General features: G+C 26.3%; 2 protein-coding genes across 2 annotated transcripts; one reads left to right on the plus strand and one right to left on the minus strand.

The window, feature by feature from the left end:
• The first annotated feature begins 18 nt into the window (after positions 1 to 18).
• Positions 19 to 8669, plus strand: LOC113382853 (fructose-bisphosphate aldolase). The gene is made up of 7 exons (XM_026621100.1): positions 19 to 96; positions 6622 to 6780; positions 7061 to 7304; positions 7378 to 7568; positions 7644 to 7872; positions 7982 to 8181; positions 8363 to 8669. Exons 2-7 carry the CDS (start codon positions 6646 to 6648, stop codon positions 8456 to 8458), a joined length of 1095 nt encoding a protein of 364 aa, XP_026476885.1. The 5' UTR covers positions 19 to 96; positions 6622 to 6645; the 3' UTR covers positions 8459 to 8669.
• Positions 8670 to 12649: 3980 nt separating this feature from the next.
• On the minus strand, positions 12650 to 22857 carry LOC113383777 (probable cyclin-dependent serine/threonine-protein kinase DDB_G0292550). The gene is made up of 19 exons (XM_026622038.1): positions 22794 to 22857; positions 22617 to 22755; positions 22400 to 22540; positions 21422 to 21616; positions 20853 to 21047; positions 20322 to 20507; positions 19772 to 19966; positions 19187 to 19288; positions 18191 to 18355; positions 16584 to 18027; positions 16176 to 16221; positions 14861 to 14930; positions 14442 to 14661; positions 14148 to 14193; positions 13937 to 14073; positions 13510 to 13555; positions 13372 to 13438; positions 13085 to 13251; positions 12650 to 12784 (listed from the first exon to the last, which is right to left on the minus strand). The coding sequence occupies exons 2-19, from the start codon at positions 22688 to 22690 to the stop codon at positions 12660 to 12662; spliced, it is 3621 nt and encodes a 1206-aa protein (XP_026477823.1). The 5' UTR covers positions 22691 to 22755; positions 22794 to 22857; the 3' UTR covers positions 12650 to 12659.
• Between the last annotated feature and the right edge of the window lie 1297 nt (positions 22858 to 24154).

The following is a 24154-nucleotide window of genomic DNA, read 5'->3' on the forward strand; positions in this document are numbered from 1 at the left end:
GTTAATAACTTCACACGACCTTCAAACAACCTTTTGACATTTGTTAACAAGTACCACGCGTCTTCAGCTCTCATTCAGTGCCTGCTTTCCGTTGTGGTAAGTCGCTTTAATAATTAATATTATTTATAACATTAATAAATGTGCATGCATTTTAGAATAAGATAGTTGTAAAATTAAATCGGCTTCATATTGGAGTTATGTGCGAACGATATTGTGCAAAATTTAAGGTTATGAACGCGTTTGCAACGTTTCTGTGTCTTATTACCAATATTTTTCAATTAATCGTGTAATCCCTTTTTTTTTTAATAATTCTACTATTTTTTATTTCATCGATTGTATGTAATAGCTAGTAGTATAAAAAATCATCCATTGTACAGTTGTGTAAATAAAACTTATCTCCCTCAGCATAAAACCATTTTTTTCATGTATGAGTTCACGATTTTGTGTGTAGATAATTAAAACATTTACAAGGATGACATGATAATTCGGATTTTATGTTTAAAATGTTGAAATACTTCCCGATTCTGAGTACCACGTGTAAAAAATTGAAACCTTAATTATTAATTCTAACAGTGCTTATATTTTTTATATATTTACTATTCCATTATTTTTCTTTAGCATTTTTTAAAAATTATATTTCTACAAATATTGTGGTTTATTATGAGTGGTACATAATCTTGTAACACTCACATAATGTTCTCTAAAATTATTAAATATTCTGTTACAATTATTAAAGGACACTTTTAATAATTTTAGAGAACGTTATATGAGTGTTACAAGATTATGTACAACTCATAACAAACTACTATATTTGTAGAAATATATTCTTTAAAAATTGCGAAAAAATATTGGAATTTTGTAAGTATATAAAAATATAAGCGCTGTTACAATTAATTATTAAAACTTAATTTTTTTTTACACTTGGTACGCAGAATCGGGAGGTATTTCAACATTTTTGAACAAAAAATCCGAATTATCATGTCATCCTTTAATAATTTGTAATAACATTCTCTTACAATTCACATTAAATTATTTCACTAACGAAAAAGAAAATCTTTTCGTTTCAAAGGTTTCTGAACACTTTGGCATACCTTAGAAAAAATGGATGTATGTGTATGTGTGTGAGCGTGTGCGGATACAAATTTCCCTCAACGTTTCGGTAACACCGATCAACCGATTTGATTAATTCAAAAAGCATTCGATTCGTATTGATAAGGAGACGTGCTGATTATTTTTTCGCGAAGGCAGGTCTAGCCGTTCCGAAGATCCGGGCCAAAAAGTGCCAAAAACGGTAGCTCAGGTTTTAAGAGAACGGAGCGTCCGATTTTAATAAATCAAAAAACATTCTACTTGTATAGACAAGATAAAGATGTGATTAAATTTTTGGGAAGGCAGGTCCAGCGGTTATGGACTTTCAATGAAAATTAGTTAAAAAATGTCATTTGGCGGTCAAAAATGTTTATTGGACATATGTACATCAAATTATCAGATATTTTGTAGAGATTTTAGTAATGTGTACACATTTTGTGTAAATTTTTTGGATTTCGTACTAAGATTTTTATTTTTCGGTGCGAGAAGTTCCAGCAATTTGCCTTAATGCACGACGATCCACTAGTTACTTGCTTTTTTAGAACAATATAATAAGCAATTGCTTTGTAACTATAATATATAATTACAAAATAGTTTATACCATAATTGCTAACATAAACCATTTACAAAATTATATCAATTCATAAATTGAAAATAAAACAATTTGTATTGACCTATTGATTCATATTTATCAGATTTGCTGAAACACGATTGTATTATTAAAATCTTGAACATTGACCTTATAATTATATAGTTATTATATTGCACCTTTTATATTATAATCTATAAAACATTTTTTTCATCGGTTTTGGTCATTGTTTTACTTATGCTTGATTATTTTCTTTATTATTTTCTTTAGTAATTTCAACAAATTATAACAATAATAGATATCAGATAATCATTCAGATAATTATATAACCCAATTATTATTTCAGAACCTCATGTTACAATTATAATTGAGTTAAATTTCTTTGAATTAGCTTTTATTAGTTAGCTTAATTGTGATCATTTGAATTGTTTTTCTTTAGTATTCCCATTGATTTTAGAAAAGTTGCTTAAAATAAATTTGTTTTCATAAAGAAAAACCTATAATTCTATAGTTATTATATTGCACTCATATATTATGATTGCACTTATATATTATAATTTATAAAAATGTCAATTTTCTCATCAATTAATTTTGATCATTGTTTTACTTATGCTTGATTATTTGCTTCAGTAATTTCAAAGAAGTCTAACAATTTTTATAAAACAAAAATAGTATAATTGTTTCAGAACCTCATATTACAATTATATTCAACTTAATTTCGTATAGTTATTAGTTTTCAATTATTTAGCTTAATTGTGATGAAGTGTGGTGAAAAACAATTCAGTCTTTTAGTATTTTCACAAATTTTAGAAATGTTGCTTAAAACAAATTTGTTTTCATAAAAAAAGATCATAAAATTTACAATTACTCGAATATGTCCGAACGTTTGTTCCCAAGTTGTTAGTTAAAAGCATTTATTTATAAAAACTAAGAAAAGTTAATATGTAATTCAACCATAAAATTAAAATATTTAGTTACTTTCATTTATTAAAATTAAACCCTGTGTAAACATCATTTCTCTAATTATTGCTTTGCTTAATTTATTTGATTTCTTATAAAATTATATTTGTTCGAAAATTTGAACACAAATAAGTCTCTTATTTGATCTTTTCAGTCGAATTCGTCATAGTCCATAAAATTGAAAATAAACAATCATGTTTTACGTAAGGTCAATGTTCAAGATTATAACAATACATACAATCGTGTTTAAGCAAATCTGATAAATATAAATCAATCAACACAAATCGATTTATTTTCAACTTACATGATATGCAATATTTTTGTAATCACCTTATACTTACAATTTTTATATTAACTATGCTGTAATTATTTTAATTAACACATCAATGGTATATATCACAAATCTCTTCGACAGAAACTTGGTATTCAAATATTCAAATAATTTGTTATATTAATATAATTTCACTAGGATCTTCACATATTTATAAAAATATTTAGATAAAAATAATAGGCACAAAAAGAACTCAGTTCAAAATCCAAACGACTTAGTTAATTAATTTTCATTAACTTCCATTAAATTAACTTTTATTAATATTTTTAATTTTATTTCCAAAATTTGCAAACGGATTTTGTGGTTAATCTCAATACTTCTTTCAGGAGAAAGTAAGACGACTTGTTTTAAAAATGTGAATAGACCTAAAATATCTCTGCATTAATATTATTTTAAATTTTTAAACTCCAAAATTTGCATTCGGATCTTATGAAAATGAACTTTCCATTAAGAATTTTTTTTTCATATATATTTGCACCTATTACATAATAAAATATCAGAAAGTGATGACAAAAAACGGCCATGTAAATGTAATATAAAGTAAATAATGTGCAATTTACTGCGAATATTATTATGCCTAACTTTTTATTTTCAATAATCTCTTTACCTTCTCATTATATGATAATTCTTTTGAATTGAAAACGACAAAATCTAAGACAATCTCCAGCATAAAATTTATAATTATTTTTCATAATTATGACCATGTCTAATTGTCAGAAATATCAAATATATTTTCAATTGTTTAAAAGTTCTTCACGCTATATATCTTGCACTACAATTCTAATTACAACATTGTACAATTAGACTTGATTCTAAACAATTTCAATAAAAATTTTATATATTACATTTTCAGTATTATATTATGCAATATATATGCAAAATATTTTATAGAACAGTTATATAAATAAATGCGAAACTCAATCTTCCAGCACTCCAAGTGTTTTTTAAGGTTTCAAATATCAAGTTGTGCATTTATCGTTATCAGCAAAAGTATTTGCAAATGTGTACGTTGAATAATCATATTACTTACATTAATAAGACCAGAATAAATATAAAATCATTCCAAAAGATCTAATGGATATCATTGTGATAAAAAAAATAATTATATTCAAGCTAATAATTTCACTTCCTAATTAGTGCAAAGGATATTTTGCACGATACTTGAAGTTTTACTTTAAACTATACTTTTGATATTATAAACGCTCTTTCCTTTAGTTAATATTTAGATAATATATATATATATACATATATATATATATATATATATATATATATTTATTTATTTATATATTATTTTCATATCTCAATATAGCTCAGATTATTTTTTACTAAAAACGATTTTAAATAATCTTGTGAAGCAGGAGATTATAATTTATAATTAGGTATTAAAAAAAGTTTATATTTCCTACCGTGCAATGTATTGAACAAATATTATTGTTAAACATTTTTCATGTTTTTATATTAAGGTGTCTAAAATTTCGTTCCAAAAATTAGGGGATATTAATAAGGGATCTGATATCAAGTAATTAATAAACTGGTTTATTGGTCATTTACTAAGTTATTAGCAACATACATTTTGTTTTATTTTAAGGACTACTAATAGTTGTAATCAAAAATAATGTCAAATTTGTCATTTATATTCGCAATAAATTTTGAACTTTAAGTTCATATTAATTTTGTCATCAAAATTAAAAAAGTCCAAAAATCCTGAACCAATGTAAAGTTTATGCAACACCTATATTTTTAATATTCTTATATTAATTCAAAGTCTGATTATTAAATTATATCAGTTGAGATTTTATGAAATTGTTAAAAAAAAGTTGTGGGGCGCAACCTCTTTTTAAGAAAGGTGGGTGGGCGCGGTACGGAAACAGTTGGAAACCACTGCCTTAAGACACAATGCCACTTACTCCTAGTTTACATGATATTGATCTGTATAAATGGCTTTGTATATTCGTTACATCCATATCCATACATTTAAAAAAAAAGTTTATAATTCATTTTATTATGCAAAACAGCTTATTAGTTATTGTTTTCAAATATCAAGTTCACGATTATTGCTTCGATATTAAAATGTTACCTTATCTACACTTTATATAATTCTTCCAATAAACAATTATTACTATCAATATTTTTTTCCATATATGCAACTTTCACCATGCATATTGACCTTGGTGACAAAATCAGACTCTCATAGTAACATTTTGAATACTTGTTAAAAACAACAAAAATTATTCTGATACTGGACATTATCAAAATTTCGTAATTTCAATTTTGTCATATTTTGCACGGAGGTGTGGCAATGTTATCTAATTTTTATATTGCATCATAATTATATAGTTCATAATTAACGATGGCCTCCATACAAAAATAAATGGAGTCGTTATAATCTTTATCTTCAAAAAAAAGATGTGGAAGAAAATGATAAATATTTGCACAATTTTTGGAATCTTGATTTTTAAATATTTAACTTGCTATTGACTAAAATTCTAAACAAGTTGTGGAAATTAATTATATGCTGAACTTTAGAGTAATAACTTCCTAATATCAATTTCATTTACTAGAAACATTGGAATAATAAGAAGCTATAAATTAATGATCAATTTAAAAATTAAATGATCAAATAAATTTTACTTATATTTTAAGGGAAATGCACTTCCCATAGAATATAATTTTTTTTAATTTTTTTGATAATTTACTTTTTAATTGATAATTTATTTATAGTTGATATAATTTATAATTATAAATATTTAATTATAATTAATTTATAATTTATAATCAATAATTTATTTCTTGATTTGGAAGTATTTAGATGCTGAACATCCAGCGATTAATTCATATCATGATATTAAAATGAAATAACTCGATTCAATAAAAAAAATTGAATGGTCTAATAGTGTATTCAGAAACTTGTATTTTGTGGGAAATATTTCTCGATTCAAAAATATTTAGCTTATTATTTTCAGTTATCATATATTGTAGAAATGAATTTAAAACGCTAAACCCCTAAATTTCTAAAAGTAAACCCCTAATGTCGATGATATTGATTCCTATATCATAATTTTATAACTTAATATAGGAATAAAACTCTACTCTATATAAAATATATCTTATGTGAAAATATTTGGCTTACTATTGTTTTTATTCATGATTAAATTACTGTAATGAATTTAGATACTCTGAATTATCTAAGACTAACTTTCTAATGTCTATGGCATTGCTTGTGTATCCCCATTTTAATATACGGTTAACAATTTATTAATTATTATTGATAAATCAAAATTTAAATGATCAAAAAATTGATACTTGCATTTTGTGGAAAATACTAATTTCTTTATATTCTTTAGATTTAAAAATACTTCACTTAATTTTCCAGTAATTCATGATCACATTGTAGGAATGAATTTAAAATTCTAAATTTTCTAAATCTTCTAAATTTTAAGCTCGGTGATATTGATTTAGGTTTTAAGTCACCACTAAAATACCAAATAAAATATTAGATTTCCATCTATTTAATCAGAAACTTTTTTTTCTATAAGCTAAAACGATTTCTTTAATGTTATATTAGAGTGGGATTTGGATTTGGATAAGTGTCTTGTGAAAACTATTCATGAAAGCAGATTTGTTTTCTAACAATTATTTTTATTTCCAGACATTCCCTTAGTCAAACATCATCATGACCACTTACTTCAACTATCCCTCCAAGGAGCTCCAAGATGAACTCAGACAAGTTGCTCAAGCCATCGTAGCTCCTGGCAAAGGAATTTTGGCAGCCGATGAATCCACAGGAACTATGGGCAAACGATTGGCTGTAAGTGAAAACTAGAATTAAAATTGAATACAAATATTAACTACTAATTTGTTTAGTTAAGATTAAAAAATATTTTCCTAATGTTATCCTGTTTTTGAATATTTATACAATAAATTCATTTTTTATCATAGCAAATTTTTTATAGTAATGTATAAATACAAGTCTCCAAAACTGTGACAAAATTGTCTCTATTGGAAGTTCATAAACTAAAATTGCTCTAATATCATTTATATTTTGCATAGTGCCTAATTTTTCTAAGTATATATAATTTTCCTCTTAGGATATCGGAGTAGAAAATACTGAAGAAAACCGCCGCAGATACCGCCAATTGTTGTTCACTGCTCCAGACTCTTTGGGTGACCACATATCTGGTGTTATTTTGTTCCACGAAACCTTATACCAAAAGACTGATGATGGCACTCCATTCGTAGAACTTTTGAAACGCAAAAACATCATCCCAGGAATCAAAGTCGACAAAGGTGTAGTTGACTTGATGGGCAGTGAGAATGAATGCACTACTCAAGGTGAGAATAGAAATTACTAAGTTCATTATAAAACAAATTTATGAATTTGTTAATAATGTTTTTATTACATTAGGATTGGATGATTTGGCTGCCCGCTGTGCACAATACAAAAAGGATGGATGCCACTTTGCCAAATGGCGTTGTGTATTGAAAATTGGCAAGAATACACCAAGCTACCAAGCTATTTTAGAAAATGCTAATGTCTTGGCCAGATATGCCTCAATCTGCCAATCTCAACGTTTGGTTCCTATTGTTGAACCAGAGGTTAGACCTGAATCATATTAAAATCCTATCTGAATGCTTATGTGACTGGATCATATTATTTCTAATCTGTTTCAGGTTCTTCCTGATGGAGATCATGACTTGGAACGCGCACAAAAAGTTACTGAAACCGTTTTGGCTGCTGTCTACAAAGCTTTGAATGACCACCACGTTTATTTGGAAGGAACTTTATTGAAACCCAATATGGTAACTGCTGGACAAAGTTGCCCACAAAAACCAACACCAGCCAGTGTAGGAGTTGCCACTGTGACTGCTTTGAGGAGAACTGTTCCAGCTTCAGTTCCCGGTAAATATAAATTCATCAATAAAGCTAATAAATACTATAAAGTTTACAATTATTATTATTTGTACAAAAATGTTTGCATGAATCTAATAAGCATCAATGAATATTCCAGGAATTACTTTCCTCTCTGGAGGACAATCTGAAGAAGAAGCCTCAGTGCATTTAAATGCTGTCAACCAAGTAGAGCTCTTGAAACCATGGGCACTCACTTTCTCATTTGGCCGTGCTTTACAAGCATCTGTGCTTAAAGCCTGGCAAGGAAAGAATGAAAATGTTGCTAAGGCCCAAGCCGAATTACTCAACAGAGCTAAGGTTAGTATAAAATAGGCTTGGGAAAAAGTCTCATAAGACAATTATAAGAATCACATGAATCCGTTAAAAGAATCTTAAATGAAATGAGAATCTAATGTGTGTCTAACTTCAATTTTTAAAAAAATGACTAGTTGCGCAAATTCTTGTTTAAACATCAACTGATTTTAATTAAATCTTGCAGGCTGATGGTTTGGCATGCCAAGGACTGTACCAAGCTGGTTCAATTCAAAGTGGGGCTGGCGGCAAGAGCAACTTTGTAAAAGCTCATGCTTACTAAGTCATGATTGGCATCTAAGAAAATACCATAATCTACTGTTTTATTCTAAAATTATTACAAAAATTTAGTGATCATTAAAAATGATATGTTTGGCCTGTTATTGAGAAATATTTTATACTGTTATATTTTTGTAAGTTTATATGTGAAGTCAAAAGGGAACACAATGTTCACAACATTCCTATGAATCAAATAAAGAAACTACATAAATAGTATTTATAAATGAGGTTTTCATTTACTTATGTATTAGCTTATAGTTAATTTAAGATAAGTTTTTTCTAATTTATATTGTTTATGTATAAACAAAAGTAAACAAAATCATATACATACACAATTGTGTACTTAAATGTTTTTCTTCATATTTGTAAAATGTCACGTTAAAATAAAAATAAAATAAAATAGTAAAAATTAAAATATAAAAAATACTTACAGAAAATTAACACTTAACACAACACAAACACTTTTTTTTTAACGAAAAGTGGCTCATAAATAAATCGTCAAATGAATTTTTCGTTTGGACATAACCTCAAAAAAACATTTCCGTCGCCATTTTGTATCGCCCGAACTTCATGATGCAACCCTGCACTTGCGCCATTAATATCGATATTTTACACTTTAGTATCGATATGTGGATAAGTGATAATTTGAATAACATGCAAAACAAATTTAAAATATGAAGGTGTAGGTGTAATTGCACTTTACTTTTTATTATTAGCGATATCCCATATTAGAAAATAAATAAATAATATATATATATATATATATATATAGAGAGAGAGAGAGAAAGAGAGATATAGAAATGTACATATTGCTAAATAAATACAATAAAAAAATAATAATTTCTAATTGATATCTTCCAAACAAACTTACTTACATACTTTAAATTAATTTATTTCATTCTACTTTGCGTTTTAAACACGTATTTTATTTAAGGGGGTATTCTAGTATTCTAGTGTAGAGCAGGCATCGGCAACCTACGGCACGCGTGTCAGGCTTGGCACGCGACGACGTTCTGCATGGCACTCTACAAAATAATCAGGGCAATCGTAAATATATCGAGACGAAGTGATTTTTAAATAAGAATAAATGTTGAAATATAATTGTAGTAAATTTACACCCATTGTAGTATTTTTTACAAACATGTTAGTAATTTCACACCCATTGTAGTATTTTTACAAACATTGTAGTAATTTTACACCCATTGTAGTATTGTTTACAAACATTGTAGTAATTTTACACCCATTGTAGTATTTTTACAAACATTGTAGTATTTTTATACCCATTGTAGTATTGTTTACAAACATGGTAGTAATTTCACACCCATTGTAGTATTTTTACAAACATTGTAGTAATTTTACACCCATTGTAGTATTGTTTACAAACATTGTAGTAATTTTACACCCATTTTAGTATTGTTTACAAACATGGTAGTAATTTCACACCCATTGTAGTATTTTTACAAACATTGTAGTAATTTTACACCCATTGTAGTATTGTTTACAAACATTGTAGTAATTTTACACCCATTGTAGTATTTTTACAAACATTGTAGTAATTTTACACCCATTGTAGTATTGTTTACAAACATTGTAGTAATTTTACACCCATTGTAGTATTTTTACAAACATTGTAGTATTTTTATACCCATTGTAGTATTGTTTACAAACATGGTAGTAATTTCACACCCATTGTAGTATTTTTACAAACATTGTAGTAATTTTACACCCATTGTAGTATTATTTACAAACATTGTAGTAATTTTACACCCATTGTAGTATTGTTTACAAACATGGTAGTAATTTCACACCCATTGTAGTATTTTTACAAACATTGTAGTAATTTTACACCCATTGTAGTATTGTTTACAAACATTGTAGTAATTTTACACCCATTGTAGTATTTTTACAAACATTGTAGTAATTTTACACCCATTGTAGTATTTTTACAAACATTGTAGTAATTTTACACCCATTGTAGTATTTTTACAAACATTGTAGTAATTTTACACCCATTGTAGTATTGTTTACAAACATTGTAGTAATTTTACACCCATTGTAGTATTTTTACAAACATTGTAGTAATTTTACACCCATTGTAGTATTGTTTACAAACATTGTAGTAATTTTACACCCATTGTAGTATTTTTACAAACATTGTAGTAATTTTACACCCATTGTAGTATTTTTACAAACATTGTAGTAATTTTACACCCATTGTAGTATTTTTACAAACATTGTAGTAATTTTACACCCATTGTAGTATTGTTTACAAACATTGTAGTAATTTCACACCCATTGTAGTATTTTTACAAACATTGTAGTAATTTTACACCCATTGTAGTATTGTTCACAAACATTGTAGTAATTTTACACCCATTGTAGTATTGTTTACAAACATTGTAGTAATTTTACAAACATTGTAGTAATTTTACACCCATTGTAGTATTTTTACAAACATTGTAGTATTTTTACACCCATTGTAGTATTGTTTACAAACATTGTAGTAATTTCACACCCATTATAGTATTTTTACAAACATTGTAGTAATTTTACACCCATTGTAGTATTGTTTACAAACATTGTAGTAATTTTACACGCATTGTAGTATTGTTTACAAACATTGTAGTAATTTTACACCCATTGTAGTATTGTTTACAAACATTGTAGTAATTTTACACCCATTGTAGTATTTTTACAAACATTGTAGTAATTTCACACCCATTGTAGTATTTTTACAAACATTGTAGTATTGTTTACATTGTAGCAATTTTACACCCATTATAGTATTTTTCCCATTGGACTTATGTACATCAAATTATCAGATATTTTATAGAGATTTTAATACTGTGTACATATTTTGTGTAATTTTTTTGGGTTCAGTACCAAGATTTTTAATTTCAGTATGGGAAGTTCTAGCAATTTGAATTAAGGCACGATGTCATGCACCCCACTAGTTAATAAAAATATTTAAAAGATAAATTTGGTTATAATTCTTCATTATCAAACTTACAAGGCTCTGTACTCGAGTACAAAAACTTTTTTGTTTAAAAAGAAGTTATAATTTTAAAAACTAGCAGTGTTTGAAATAGAGGTTCTCAAAAAGTTGACATATGACCATGCCCCCACAATTGCAGAAATAGATATGCTTAGTCCGTGGCCTATTATTACAGACTGGACAATTTTTTATAACTTAGCAATTATGAACTTTTTTAATTAATTATAAAGACCGATCAACTTCTCAAGCCTCTCCCAAGATGTGGTTTATTTTATGTTCAGAATATCATGATTGTTCAAGCCAAAATTAAAGAATCCGATATTATGATGTAAAACAAAATAAAATCTAATAAAAACTCATAACACAAATTTAAATCAATCAATACAATAAATTAAAACTTTGAGGATATTGTAAATAAATATACAATTTGTAGTTATATTAAAAATAAACACATAATTAATATACAAAATTAAAGTGTTTTACAACAAATCATTGGTCCTTCGAAAAAATCTATTAAACCAAACAAACAGTGATATTAAATCTCAGAAATACATAAAAACGAATACAATATATTGTATTATTGCCTTGGGCGTTGAATGAATAAATAAATAAATAAATATAATTTCTGAAGAATTGAAAAATAAAATTTAATCTTCAGTTAAAAGGGAATTCAACTTCTTATAAAGTAAAACATCTTATTGCCATATTTCTAAACAAATTCGAAACATGGTACAAAGAACCATGAAGATATATTATACTCTCATCATGTACATCAGTAACATCCACCTGGTTGTGTAAATGTAACAATTAAAGTGAAGAGATTATACATTCCATACCAGGAGAAAAAACATGTTAAAACAATTGCAACTAAAATAAGAAATCACATGATACTACTGCAAAAAACAAAAATAGTTGGAAAATAAAACCCTATTCTTCTTGACGCATTAGCTGTTTTCTTCATTTCATATGTTTCAACATCTTACAATGCTATATATATATATATATATATATATATATATATATATATATATATATATATTATATCTTTGTTATTTATTTTATATACAAAAAATATAAATATTCAACATAAATTCATTCATTTAATATTATAAACACTTCATAATTTTTTTTTTTTATAAAATATATAAATGGTTATTAAAAAACAATTCTAAGACCGCACAGGCACCACATTTTAAAATATTCTTTTGTACTATCTTTCTATGCTACTCTTTAATAGTTTTATTGTCTCCGAAGACAGATTATATTGATTAGGTTTGAGTTTTGGTAATAAATTCTCATAAAAATGTTTTCTCAAGACTGCAGATGATTTAAAACCTGCAAAAAATAATATAGTAATAAATACTAATATTTTTAAATTTCACTTCAGTTTTAACAGAAGTATATTTGTTTTTGTTTAGCCAAACTGATCATAAGGTGAAAAAGGATATTATGTTTGCATTGTGTCAATTATAGGTCAATTTTTTTAGTTATAAAAAAAAAGAATTAACTATCTTGTTTATGATAATCAAAAACAAATAAAAATATTATAATGCTGATTTAAATACAATGTTATTTATGTTTTAATAATTATGAAATTATTTCAGCAAAAGAAATATCTTACAAAGTCATATTTACCTGTTAAAGTAACACTACGATCCAGCAGTGATATTTGCAACCATTCTTTAAAAATATCTTCCCATACATCAGAGTGAGGATCATTAAGACTTTTAATATAAGGCTCTTTAGTAATTATATTCAGCAACCTCCTATTGTCTCGCATAGTAAACCTTATATTAGGTTTTCTGAAATAATAAATAATAATAATAATAAATAGTTTTTATTATTACAGTTAGTAATATTAAGTGTAATAATTATTTATATTGTATACAATATAATTTCACAGATTTGTATCATTAACTTACTTAATTCCAGCATTTTTTACTTCATTTTTCACTGATCTTACGATCAAAGGCGAATTTATTGTAGTGTCTGTAATTATGTAATTATATGAATTGACAATAATTTTTTTGGCTTATATTATAATAAAATATATTACTTACCTCTGCCGTTGCTTAGTATTTGAAGCCTTTCATTAGCAGCTGACACCTGCAATTTTAAGAAAAATTAATAGAATAATCTTTAAACCAACATTTTTCTAAATAGTAAAAAAAAAATTACTTGCAATATAATAAAATTATAAATCCTTATAAAATTTCATTTGTAATATCCCTTGAAAGTTAATTATAAATATTTTCACTGACAAAACACGTGACAAAATGGACTGAAACCAAAAGCCCCAAGTAAATAAATTAGCAATGATTATTAAAAAAAAATCCCATTCTTTAAATTGTGTAAAACTATAACAAATAGTAAAATGAAGTTCTAATTATTATTAAATTTTAAATACTATAATTATAGTTATGACAAACATAACATGAATGATTGCAATTATCGCATAAATATAATTTAAATAAAAACTTAACTCACATTAGATACATTTTGATCAAAATTTGAAAATAACTTTCTTGACTTTATTGGTGCATCTTTATTGTTATGTAGCACATCAATATTGTTTTTGCTTGACTTTTCCAAAATTTGAATCTTTTTGAGTCTGCTTGTAGTGTCTGTAATTATATAATTATATAAATTGACAATAATTATTTTGGCTTAAATTATAATAATAAAATGTATTATTTACCTCTACCGTTTCTTAGTATTTGAAGCCTTTCATTGGCAGCTGACACCTGCAATTTTAAGAAAAAATTATAAAATTATCTTTAAAACATTGTTTATCTAAATAGTAAAAAAAATTACTCAATGCTTAATATAATAAAATTATAAAATTTCATTTTTAATCTCCCTTGAAAGTTAATTATAAATAAATATTTTCACTAACAAAATGGACTGAATTATTATAGTTACACTATAACAAACATAACATGAATAATTGCAATTATCGCATAAATATAATTTAAATAATAACTGTACTCACATTGGATACATTTTGATCAGAACTTGAGAATAACTTTCTTGACTTTATTGGTGAATCTTTATTGTTACGTTGCACCTCATTATTGTTTTTCTTTGATTTCTCCAAAATTTGAATCTTTTTGGGTCTACCAGATTTCTTTGAAACTTTAGTTGCTTCAATTACAAGCTTCTTGTTTTTATGAACTAATGAACTATCCTTAGGTACTTCTGGTGTATTAAGCCTAAATTAAAATTGAATCAAAATTAATTTATATATATATATATATATAAATATATATATAATATATAAATATATATATAATATATAATATATATATATAAATATTATATATATATTATAATAAATATAAAATTATATTTTATATTTATTTATTTATATATTTGCTTATTTATTATGTATGTGTGTTGTACATAACTTACCTATCGCGTGTGATTTGATCTTTAAGTTTTTTTATTTGTTCATCCATTTTTATATTAGCTCTCGAAATTCCTGCATATTATAAATTACATAAATATTTTCGAAGTACATTATATTAACCAAGTTATCAAATACAGTGGTACGCCGACTTACGAGTGACCTAGCATGCGAGTGTTTCGAGATGCAAGCCATCAAAACAGCGATTTGTTCAACATACGAGCAAAATTCGAGATACGAGCTTTGAGCGAGTAAGAGTTTTCTCGGGAAATGTTATTAACAAAATGTAAATATGAAAAATTTCGTCAGTAAAAATTATTATCCTATCATAAAAATATTTGGCTGTTTTATAATAATAATTTATTAACTTCCCGTAGGGTAAGTTATAGTAATCGCAAAAAAATCGAAAATGAAAATTTTTATATATCTTTACGTTTCAAACGTTTCTGAACATTTTGGCATACCTTAGAAAAATGGATGTATGTCTGCGCGCGTGTGTGTGTGCGGATACAAATTTTCTTCGACGATATCAGGAACACTGATCAACCGATTTGAATAATTCTAAAAATATTCGATTCATAATGATAAGGAGACGTGCTGATTAGTTTTTGGCGAAGGCAGGTCTAGCCGTTCCGAAGATACGGGGCAAAAAGTGCCAAAAACGGTAACTCAGTTTTTAAGGGAACGGAGCGTCTGATTTTAATAATTCAAAAAACAATTTACTTGTATTGACAAGATGAAGGCAGGTCCAGCGGTTATGGACTCTCAATAAAAATAAGTTAAAAAAATGACACTTGGCGGTTAAAAATGTTTATTGGGCATATGTACATCAAATTATCAGATATTTTATAGAGATTTTAATATTGTGTCCACATTTTGTGTAAATTTTTATGGGTTCCGTACCAAGATTTTTAATTATGGTACGGGAAGTGCACCCATGCACCAAACTAGTTTCATTTTTCCACTCGGATGCCACCAGTTGTATATGTTGAGTTCGCGTTTTTTTGTTTTTGTGCATTTACAAAATATAATTTACTTTTATAACTATTGGCTCAAAGAAGAGGCCATGGGTCTCGTCTCGTGAATTAAAGCGTGAAGTTATTGTAAAACATATGTGAACAAAACGCATCATAGATATGTACTGTGTTTAAACAGAAATAGTTGATAAATGCTTTAACTCAAGCTAACAACAGTGCCAAAACAAATTGAAGACATTTATATGGAAAAAATTGCAGCAAGATACGAGCGATTCGACATACGAGCGTGATTTCGGAACAATTTAAGCTCGTTTACCGGAGTACCACTGTAAACATCACTTACCATTTGTACTAGTAGGTACTGGACACCTTTCAGCTGCAGGAGATTTCTGTTACATTTTAAAAGTAATGAAATCAATATGAATTTACATTGATATTCAGTGTTTAGAATTTTGTTTCAATGATTTTTAAATTTTGTATGTTGTAACAATTTATACCTCATGATAATTCAAACAACTAATTTATATATTCTATTAATTTAAAATAATATAAAAACTTTCATCTATATAATATAAAATTTATGCACATTTATGCAAATAATGACTAAGAAAATAATTAGAGTATTATATCTTAATTGCAGTTAAAATGAAGTCTAATCAAATAAAATAAAATCACTATAAACTAAATTCAGATGTTAATGCAGTTTATTGAATTTATGTAGGTTCAAAAATTTGAAATAACAAAAACTCACCCTTGACAAAATATCAATGCAGTTGTTTTTTTGTTTTAGTATATTCTTAAATATGCCATTTTCACCAGGCTGAATTACTTCTTCGATCAAGCCCTTAGGTTTGCTTCGCGTACTAATTTTCCTTTTAGATACATTTTCTGCACTTTGTATCCTTTTATTACTATATTTGCTATTTTCTTTTATAACAATTTTCAGCTCATGATTTTTAGAATCTGATTTCACATTTCTGGTCCTTAGCTTATAAGCATTATTAAATGATAAACTATCATCTTCAATTTGTAATTCTTGATCATAAGAAGTATCTTTAGGTACTTGTGGCGGATCAAATCTATACTTATTGCGTAAGCTGTAAGATTTTATTTTAGTATTCTGAATTAATTCTCTAGATATAGGAATTGGAGACAATTTTGGTGAAGAAAGTATGTTTATATTTTTAGACCTAATTCTGGTACTTCTTGCAAGATCTTCATTAGACAACCTATTTTTAAATCGTTCAACCAACTTAAGCTTATCCTGTGCTACATTTTGGCTGATTTGTTTGGGGGTAGAATTAATCATCCATTGCATTTCTCTAACTGGTTCACAAGATTTTTCAGTTTCATCAAGTACTATTTCAGATGTATTATTATTGTGAACAGTACTCATAGTACTCCCTTCAGTTTTCTTATTTTTAAATAAAGCAGCATTTGATTTTTTTATGCATCTCCATTGATCAAGTTTTTTATATACACCATGCTTGTGTATATTAGATACAACATTTTCGTCTAACTCACTGTTTCTTTTATTATTTTCATTCTCAGAAGGCTCTCGCACTGTACGAAAATCATTGTTTTTTGAAAATTGCAATAAATTTCTATTTGTTATTCCCGTTTCACACATTTTAGCCTTTTGTATTTTCATTAATTTTTGTATCAGATCACAAGCTTTTAAATTACTTTCAATTTTTTCTGAATCATCAGCTGGATTTGATAAATGTTGATTTCTGCTTTCTGATCGAGTGAAATACGAAGAGTTTTCTTGTGCATTATTAGTAGAATTTATTTGAGTTTTAGATTTTTCAAAACAATCATTTAAATTTTGTCTTCTTTGTTGTGATGCAAATACACTTTTATTTACAATATGTTCCTTACCAAGATGTGTTTTAATGAGATTATTTTTACTATTTGAATCAATTTCATCAACTAATCCTTTCAATCTTCTTTTATTAACTGTGTTTTCTATGTACTTATACAGATATGGCTTAGATGTTTTTACCAATTCACCATTATTATTCAAGTGTTTCATATGATCTGTAGGATATTCTGAATGATTAGATCTCTGATGCATTTCTTTCATACAATTCCCATTATTCAAAATCTTGTTCAAATTATTTGAATTTTTTTCGTTTGTGTTTGGACAATTTGACTTTGTGTGAGTTTTATCCAAATAAGATTTTTGCAGATGTCTGAAATAATATTTAAAAAATTCAAATATACTTCTATGTTCAAAAGTATGTATAAGATTTAAATAATAATAATATAATTGAATTATAACAAATTAGGTGTGCTTTAAGTTTTAGTTTGAAAATATAATATAGTATTATATTTATATAGTAAACCTATACTTACGACTCCTGTGAAAAATGTCTGACAGATTTCAAAATATAATTAGGTTCACTCCTTAAATGTGAATCATTTATGTCTCTGGTGCCACCAATAGGGCTTTTATTTATTGTAAGTGAATTAGATGCATTGCCAGTATTGACACTCATTGCTTCACGCTCACGGATGTCTCTAAATTAATTAGTAATTTCAAATATATATATATACGAGGTGTGTTCAAAAAGTACCCGGAATTACTAATAATTAAATTTCGCGGGTCTGGAGTGTCTGATTGTCAAAATTTTTTTTTATTGTGTTGGTATACATGCCCCTAAAGTATGATGAAATTTTCAGCTATATTCACTGTTTACTTTGTCTGTGGTAGTCGCTAAGGTTCGACGTGTTTTTCTGAGCTCGGCGATTTTTACAATGGAAGAATTGAAAAGTCAAAGAATTTGTATTAAATTTTGCGTAAAAAATGAAATAAAGTGTTGCAAAGTGCAAAAATTCACCAGATATGGCTCCGTGTGACTTTTTCCTATTCCCAAAGTTGAAGAGACCCATGAAAGGACGGCGGTTTTCCTCGATTGAAGAAAATCGCTGAGAGTGCTCAAGGACATATCAAAAAGTGAATATCAAGGGTGCTTCGAAAATTGGAAAAAACGCTGGCATAAGTGTATTATATCTAGGGGGGACTACTTTGAAGGGGACCACATTAATGTAGACGAATAAATAAATATTTTTTTGAAAAAACGAAAATTCCGGGTACTTTTTGAACAGACCTCGTATATATATATATATATATATATATATATATATATATATATATATGTATGTATTACTTTGGATAATAAGTAAGCAGCAAAAATAACATTATAAAAATTATTTGAGTGTGTGTAGTATAAAAATTATTTGAATAAGTGTAGTATTTAGAAAAAACTATATTATTTGTAATAATTTTAATAAGTCATACCCAAGGAAATTCTACTAATACGCCCAATGTTTACATTCGCATCAACTTACTTTTCCCATTTTTCGTTATATTTCTGAGATAAAAATTCATCAATTGATTTCAATGAATCTGGATCTTCACTTTGGGTATGAATAACCGGATTGTCTTCTTTGCTAAAAAAAAGAAAAAAAATCTGTTGAAATTTGTATTGTAGTAAAATATTTTTTGTAGAGTTTACTATATGATACCCGTCAGTGCAAACATTTTAGCTAAAAATAAAATGGTTTAATGTAACATTAATAAAATAAAGAAATAAATTCTTCCAACTATGTTTATTGCTGTTTTTATTGTTTGTTTTTATCTAATAATAATGTTATGTTTAATTTAAATACTTTTGAATAAACATAAAAGTAGGTTGATTGTTTATAAAATTATTATATGCGAGTAAAAAAACAGATGTTATTCATTCATAATTAAGAGAAAGAAATTGTCTCAATTTAGAATTATTAAATCATGTATTAAAGGAGAAGAAATATACATACCAAACCAGTAAAACCCAAACATTAAAAACAAAAACTAATTTTGGTTTAGATTTGTATAGATTTGTTATATGTTAAATCAGAATGTATGAAATAGTATCCATTGTTATAACTTACAATAATTCAACATCAGAAAAAGATATGGAAGAGTCTTCTGATGTAAACCCACTCGCTGACTCAATATCATCTAGATCTTCATTATTAGATTTATGAGTTTGTCTATTAATTTGAGAATTATGAGGTTTCCCATTAACATCAGAAATATTATTTTCTCCATTAACATCGATAGTTCTATTTGTGTTATCAAAATTCCTAAAAGAATATTGAAATGACAAAAAATAAAGAAATAAATTCCTCCAATTATGTTTATTGCTGATTTTATCTAATAATAATGTTATGTTTAATTTAAATACTTTTGAATAAATATAAAAGTAGGTTGATTGTTTATATAAATATTATATGAGAGCAAACAAACAGATGTTCTTCATTCATAATTTAGAGAAAAAAAAATTGTCTCAATTTAGAATAATTAAATCATGTATTAAATGAGAACAAATATATATACCAAACCAGTAAAACCCAAAAATTAAAAAAAAACTAATTTTGGTTTAGATTTGTTATATATTAAATCAGAATGTATGAAATAGTATCCATTGTTATAACTTACAATAATTCAACATCAGAAAAATAGTCTTCTGATGTAAACCCACTCGCTAACTCAACATCATCTAGATCTTCATTATTAGATTTATGAGTTTGTCTATTAATTTGAGAATTATGAGGTTTCCCATTAACATCAGAAATATTATTTTCTCCATTAACATCGATAGTTCTATTTGTGTTATCAAAATTCCTAAGAGAATATTGAAATGACAAAAAATAAAGAAATAAATTCCTCCAACTATGTTTATTGCTGTTTTTATCTAATAATAAAGTTATGTTTAATTTAAATATTTTTGAATAAATATAAAAGTAGGTTGATTGTTTATATTAATATTATATGAGAGTAAACAAACAGATGTTCTTCATTCATAATTTAGAGAAAAAAAATTGTCTCAATTTAGAATAATTAAATCATGTATTAAATGAGAACAAATATATATACCAAACCAGTAAAACCCAAAAATTAAAAAAAAAACTAATTTTGATTTAGATTTGTATAGATTTGTTATATGTTAAAATCATTGTTATAACTTACAATAATTCAACATCAGAAAAAGATATGGAAGAGTCTTCTGATGTAAACCCACTCGTTGACTCAACATCATCTAGATCATCATTATTAGATTTATGAGTTTGTCTATTAATTTGAGAATTATGAGGTTTCCCATTAACATCAGAAATATTATTTTCTCCATTAACATCGATAGTTCTATTTGTGTTAACAAAATTCCTAAAAAAATATTGAAATGACAAAAAATAAAGAAATAAATTCCTCCAACTATGTTTATTGCTGTTTTTATTGTTTGTTTTTATCTAATAATAATGTTATGTTTAATTTAAATACTTTTGAATAAATATAAAAGTAGGTTGATTGCTTATATAAATATTATATGCGAGTAAAAAAACAGATGTTCTTCATTCATAATTTAGAGAAACATTGTCTCAATTTAGAATTATTAAATTATGTATTAAAGGAGAAGAAATATACATACCAAACCAGTAAAACCCAAAAATTAAAAAAAAACTAATTTTGGTTTAGATTTGTATAGATTTGTTATATGTTAAATCAGAATGTATGAAATAGTATGCATTGTTATAACTTACAATAATTCAACATCAGAAAAAGATATAGAACTGTCTTCGGATGTAAACACACTCAATGACTCAACATCGTCTTGATCTTCATTATTAGATTCATGAGTTTGTCTATTAATTTGAGAATTATTAGTTTTTCCATTAACATCAGAAATATTATTTTCTCCACTAACATCAATAGTTCTATTTGATAACACTACATTCCTAAAAGAATATTGAAATGACAATATTGTTATAGTTAATGCTCATCCATACATTTTTTCTATCAAAATTAGAGGTGACTAAGCAAGAAATGGCTTTCCGATCTACCAAACACCTAGCCCAATGTTTGCACGCACCCTGATTTAGTATGCAGCATACATCATCACGTCAGTTCATTTATGTTATTATTTTCATATTACTGTTTTTATTTTATTTTTATTTTACCTTTTTCCATTTTATATTCAATTTTTTGCACATATCAATTTTGTAAATAAGACATTAAAGTCTTGTTTAACAAAAATAAATTATAACAAAAAAAAAATAAAATAAAAAATAAATTAGAGGTGACAGAGTGACACCAGCGCAATTAAGATTTATCAAATTATATAATAATTAATCACAATTGTATAAACATCTTATACATCTTTATCCACCTCTTTATTATCAGAATTATAAGTTTGCTTATTAACACCGACATTTCTGTTTGATAACACACTCCTGAAACAATTTTTAAATAGCAATATTGTTATAATATACGTACGTACTTTATGATCTATGGATAATTTCTAATGAAATTACTAGTGACGGAGTGAAACAGGAGCTATTAATTCTTATTAAAGATGATTTAAACTTTTTCAACAAGCCAACTGTTTTACTTGCTAATGCATTAACTTGGCAATTCAAATTAATTAAATATAGCTATAATCATCAGTTGCTTTTACTTCCAAAGCCCTAAAGTATAGCTTAACTTTATACTATTAATTATGAGAAAAAAATGATTCTTACCTTTTCTGTGAACTTTTGTCAAATTTTTGTGATTGAAAAAGATCTAGATGTTCTAAGGTATCATTGGTCTGTAAACTGCTTTTTGCTGGAAACTTATCTATCGTATTCAAATTGCTTATGCTTTCTTGATTATATTCTAATCTAAAATACGAGACATTATTATTAGTAAGTAACAATAAATAGTATGTAAAACATAAAAATTATAATTAAAACTCACCCTTTGTCTACACTTAGATTTACAGAGGTATAAGAAACATTTGACTTGAATCTATCAGAGTCAGATAATTCCATCTTTCAAGCTTATCTCACTAATAAATATGAATTCGTTAAAAAATTTCTTAGTACCAGAATATTTTAGATAAATAAGGCATCAAAACTAAATATAGCATATCTTGAATTTATTTTATAATATCACAAAACTCCTAATTAATAGCATATTCGAATTTATGAGATACTGCTATCTTGTGTATATGCATTATACATTATATATAACTATTGTGGTAATATTCGTATTTTAGGCACTTCTATCACATCATCTATCTTATATTTATTGGCATTATATCTTAATACAATTGTTAGCTGTAAATAATATAATAACGGATTTATTGTTTGACAAGTAATGTTTGACAGTTGCCATTACCATACATTGATAAAAGATGTTTTCTACAATTCTTTTACCTATGGCACCACCAATATTTCCCACAATATTTTCGTTCAGAGAGCTAGGGATTGTGACACCCGTTACGTTGGTATGGCGCTGTAATCGCTTATCATTCGACAATGCCGCGCTCAAATTAAATTCAGTTAAAACACCAAAAGTTTGAAAAGAAAGAATTATTTAAAAAATTATAATTTAGTTTTCAATTACAATAATATTATATTTGATATAAATACAACAAACAAAAACATACCAAACAATAATATATTGTAATAAATATCAGGTCAATAAAATAAATTTAAATAAAATTTACAGGTTCAAATACAAATCACACAATTACAATTATAACAATTATTGTTCGACTCTAACTGTATTCACATAAAGAAATGGAATTCATTAGTAAATTATAAAGCATAAAAGGTTTTTCTAAACTTCTTAACACATTTTTATTTCACTAAAGGTTACACCCTCATTACTATTTTGTGAACCCCAAATTTTGTTTCTCCTGCCGTAAAACCTTGCAAGTTGTTAAAAAGCTCTGTAGGTCGATATAGACCACATTGGGAATGGGCCTTGAGCAATCTATAACGATGATATGATATTCATAGATTACCAGTTGATTGATGAACAATAATATCACCAATCACTAAATAATATCACTAAATATTAATTGTATTAATAAAAATCAAAAACTTAGTTAAAATATTTATTAAAATCAAAATTTGCCTTAAAGGTTTTGATAAATTTTCATTTATTGACGATTTTAACTGCTCAGTTAACAAGGCTTTAAATATTATAATTTTGGAGTAAATAAGATTTTTTCAAATATAATTTTCAGATGGCTCTCTAGAATTTGGTTTCATAGATAAAAGAAGAGTTTTGTTTGTTTGGTTTGTTTGTTTTTAAATTTTATTTTGATTCGCACCGATAGAGGCGTGCTTGAGGTGCTTTTTTACAGGATGCATCCACAGATAAAAAAGAGTGTTAATATGCATTTTAAGTACTATGTAGGTTCCCGCCTACGTTGTTCTGTGCTTCTTAATTATATAAAATGCCAAAAACAAAACAAAACTGCCATTTTAAAATGTGAACGTAAA

The sequence above is a fragment of the Ctenocephalides felis genome, unplaced genomic scaffold (genome assembly GCF_003426905.1).
Source record: "Ctenocephalides felis isolate EL2017-DRISC unplaced genomic scaffold, ASM342690v1 CF-g0.4_SCAFFOLD_03570, whole genome shotgun sequence".
In the NCBI taxonomy this organism is placed as follows: Eukaryota; Metazoa; Arthropoda; class Insecta; order Siphonaptera; family Pulicidae; genus Ctenocephalides; species Ctenocephalides felis.

Coding starts and splice junctions, on each gene's coding strand:
- LOC113383777 (XM_026622038.1), bottom strand. CDS start 22,690: ATGGAATTATCTGACTCTGATAGATTCAAGTCAAATGTTTCTTATACC. Junction 22,541..22,616: donor AATCTAAGTGTAGACAAAGG/GTGAGTTTTAAT, acceptor CTCGTATTTTAG/ATTAGAATATAATCAAGAAA. Junction 14,931..16,175: donor AGTACCTACTAGTACAAATG/GTAAGTGATGTT, acceptor TATAATATGCAG/GAATTTCGAGAGCTAATATA.
- LOC113382853 (XM_026621100.1), top strand. CDS start 6,646: ATGACCACTTACTTCAACTATCCCTCCAAGGAGCTCCAAGATGAACTC. Junction 7,873..7,981: donor TGTTCCAGCTTCAGTTCCCG/GTAAATATAAAT, acceptor TGAATATTCCAG/GAATTACTTTCCTCTCTGGA. Junction 8,182..8,362: donor AATTACTCAACAGAGCTAAG/GTTAGTATAAAA, acceptor TAAATCTTGCAG/GCTGATGGTTTGGCATGCCA.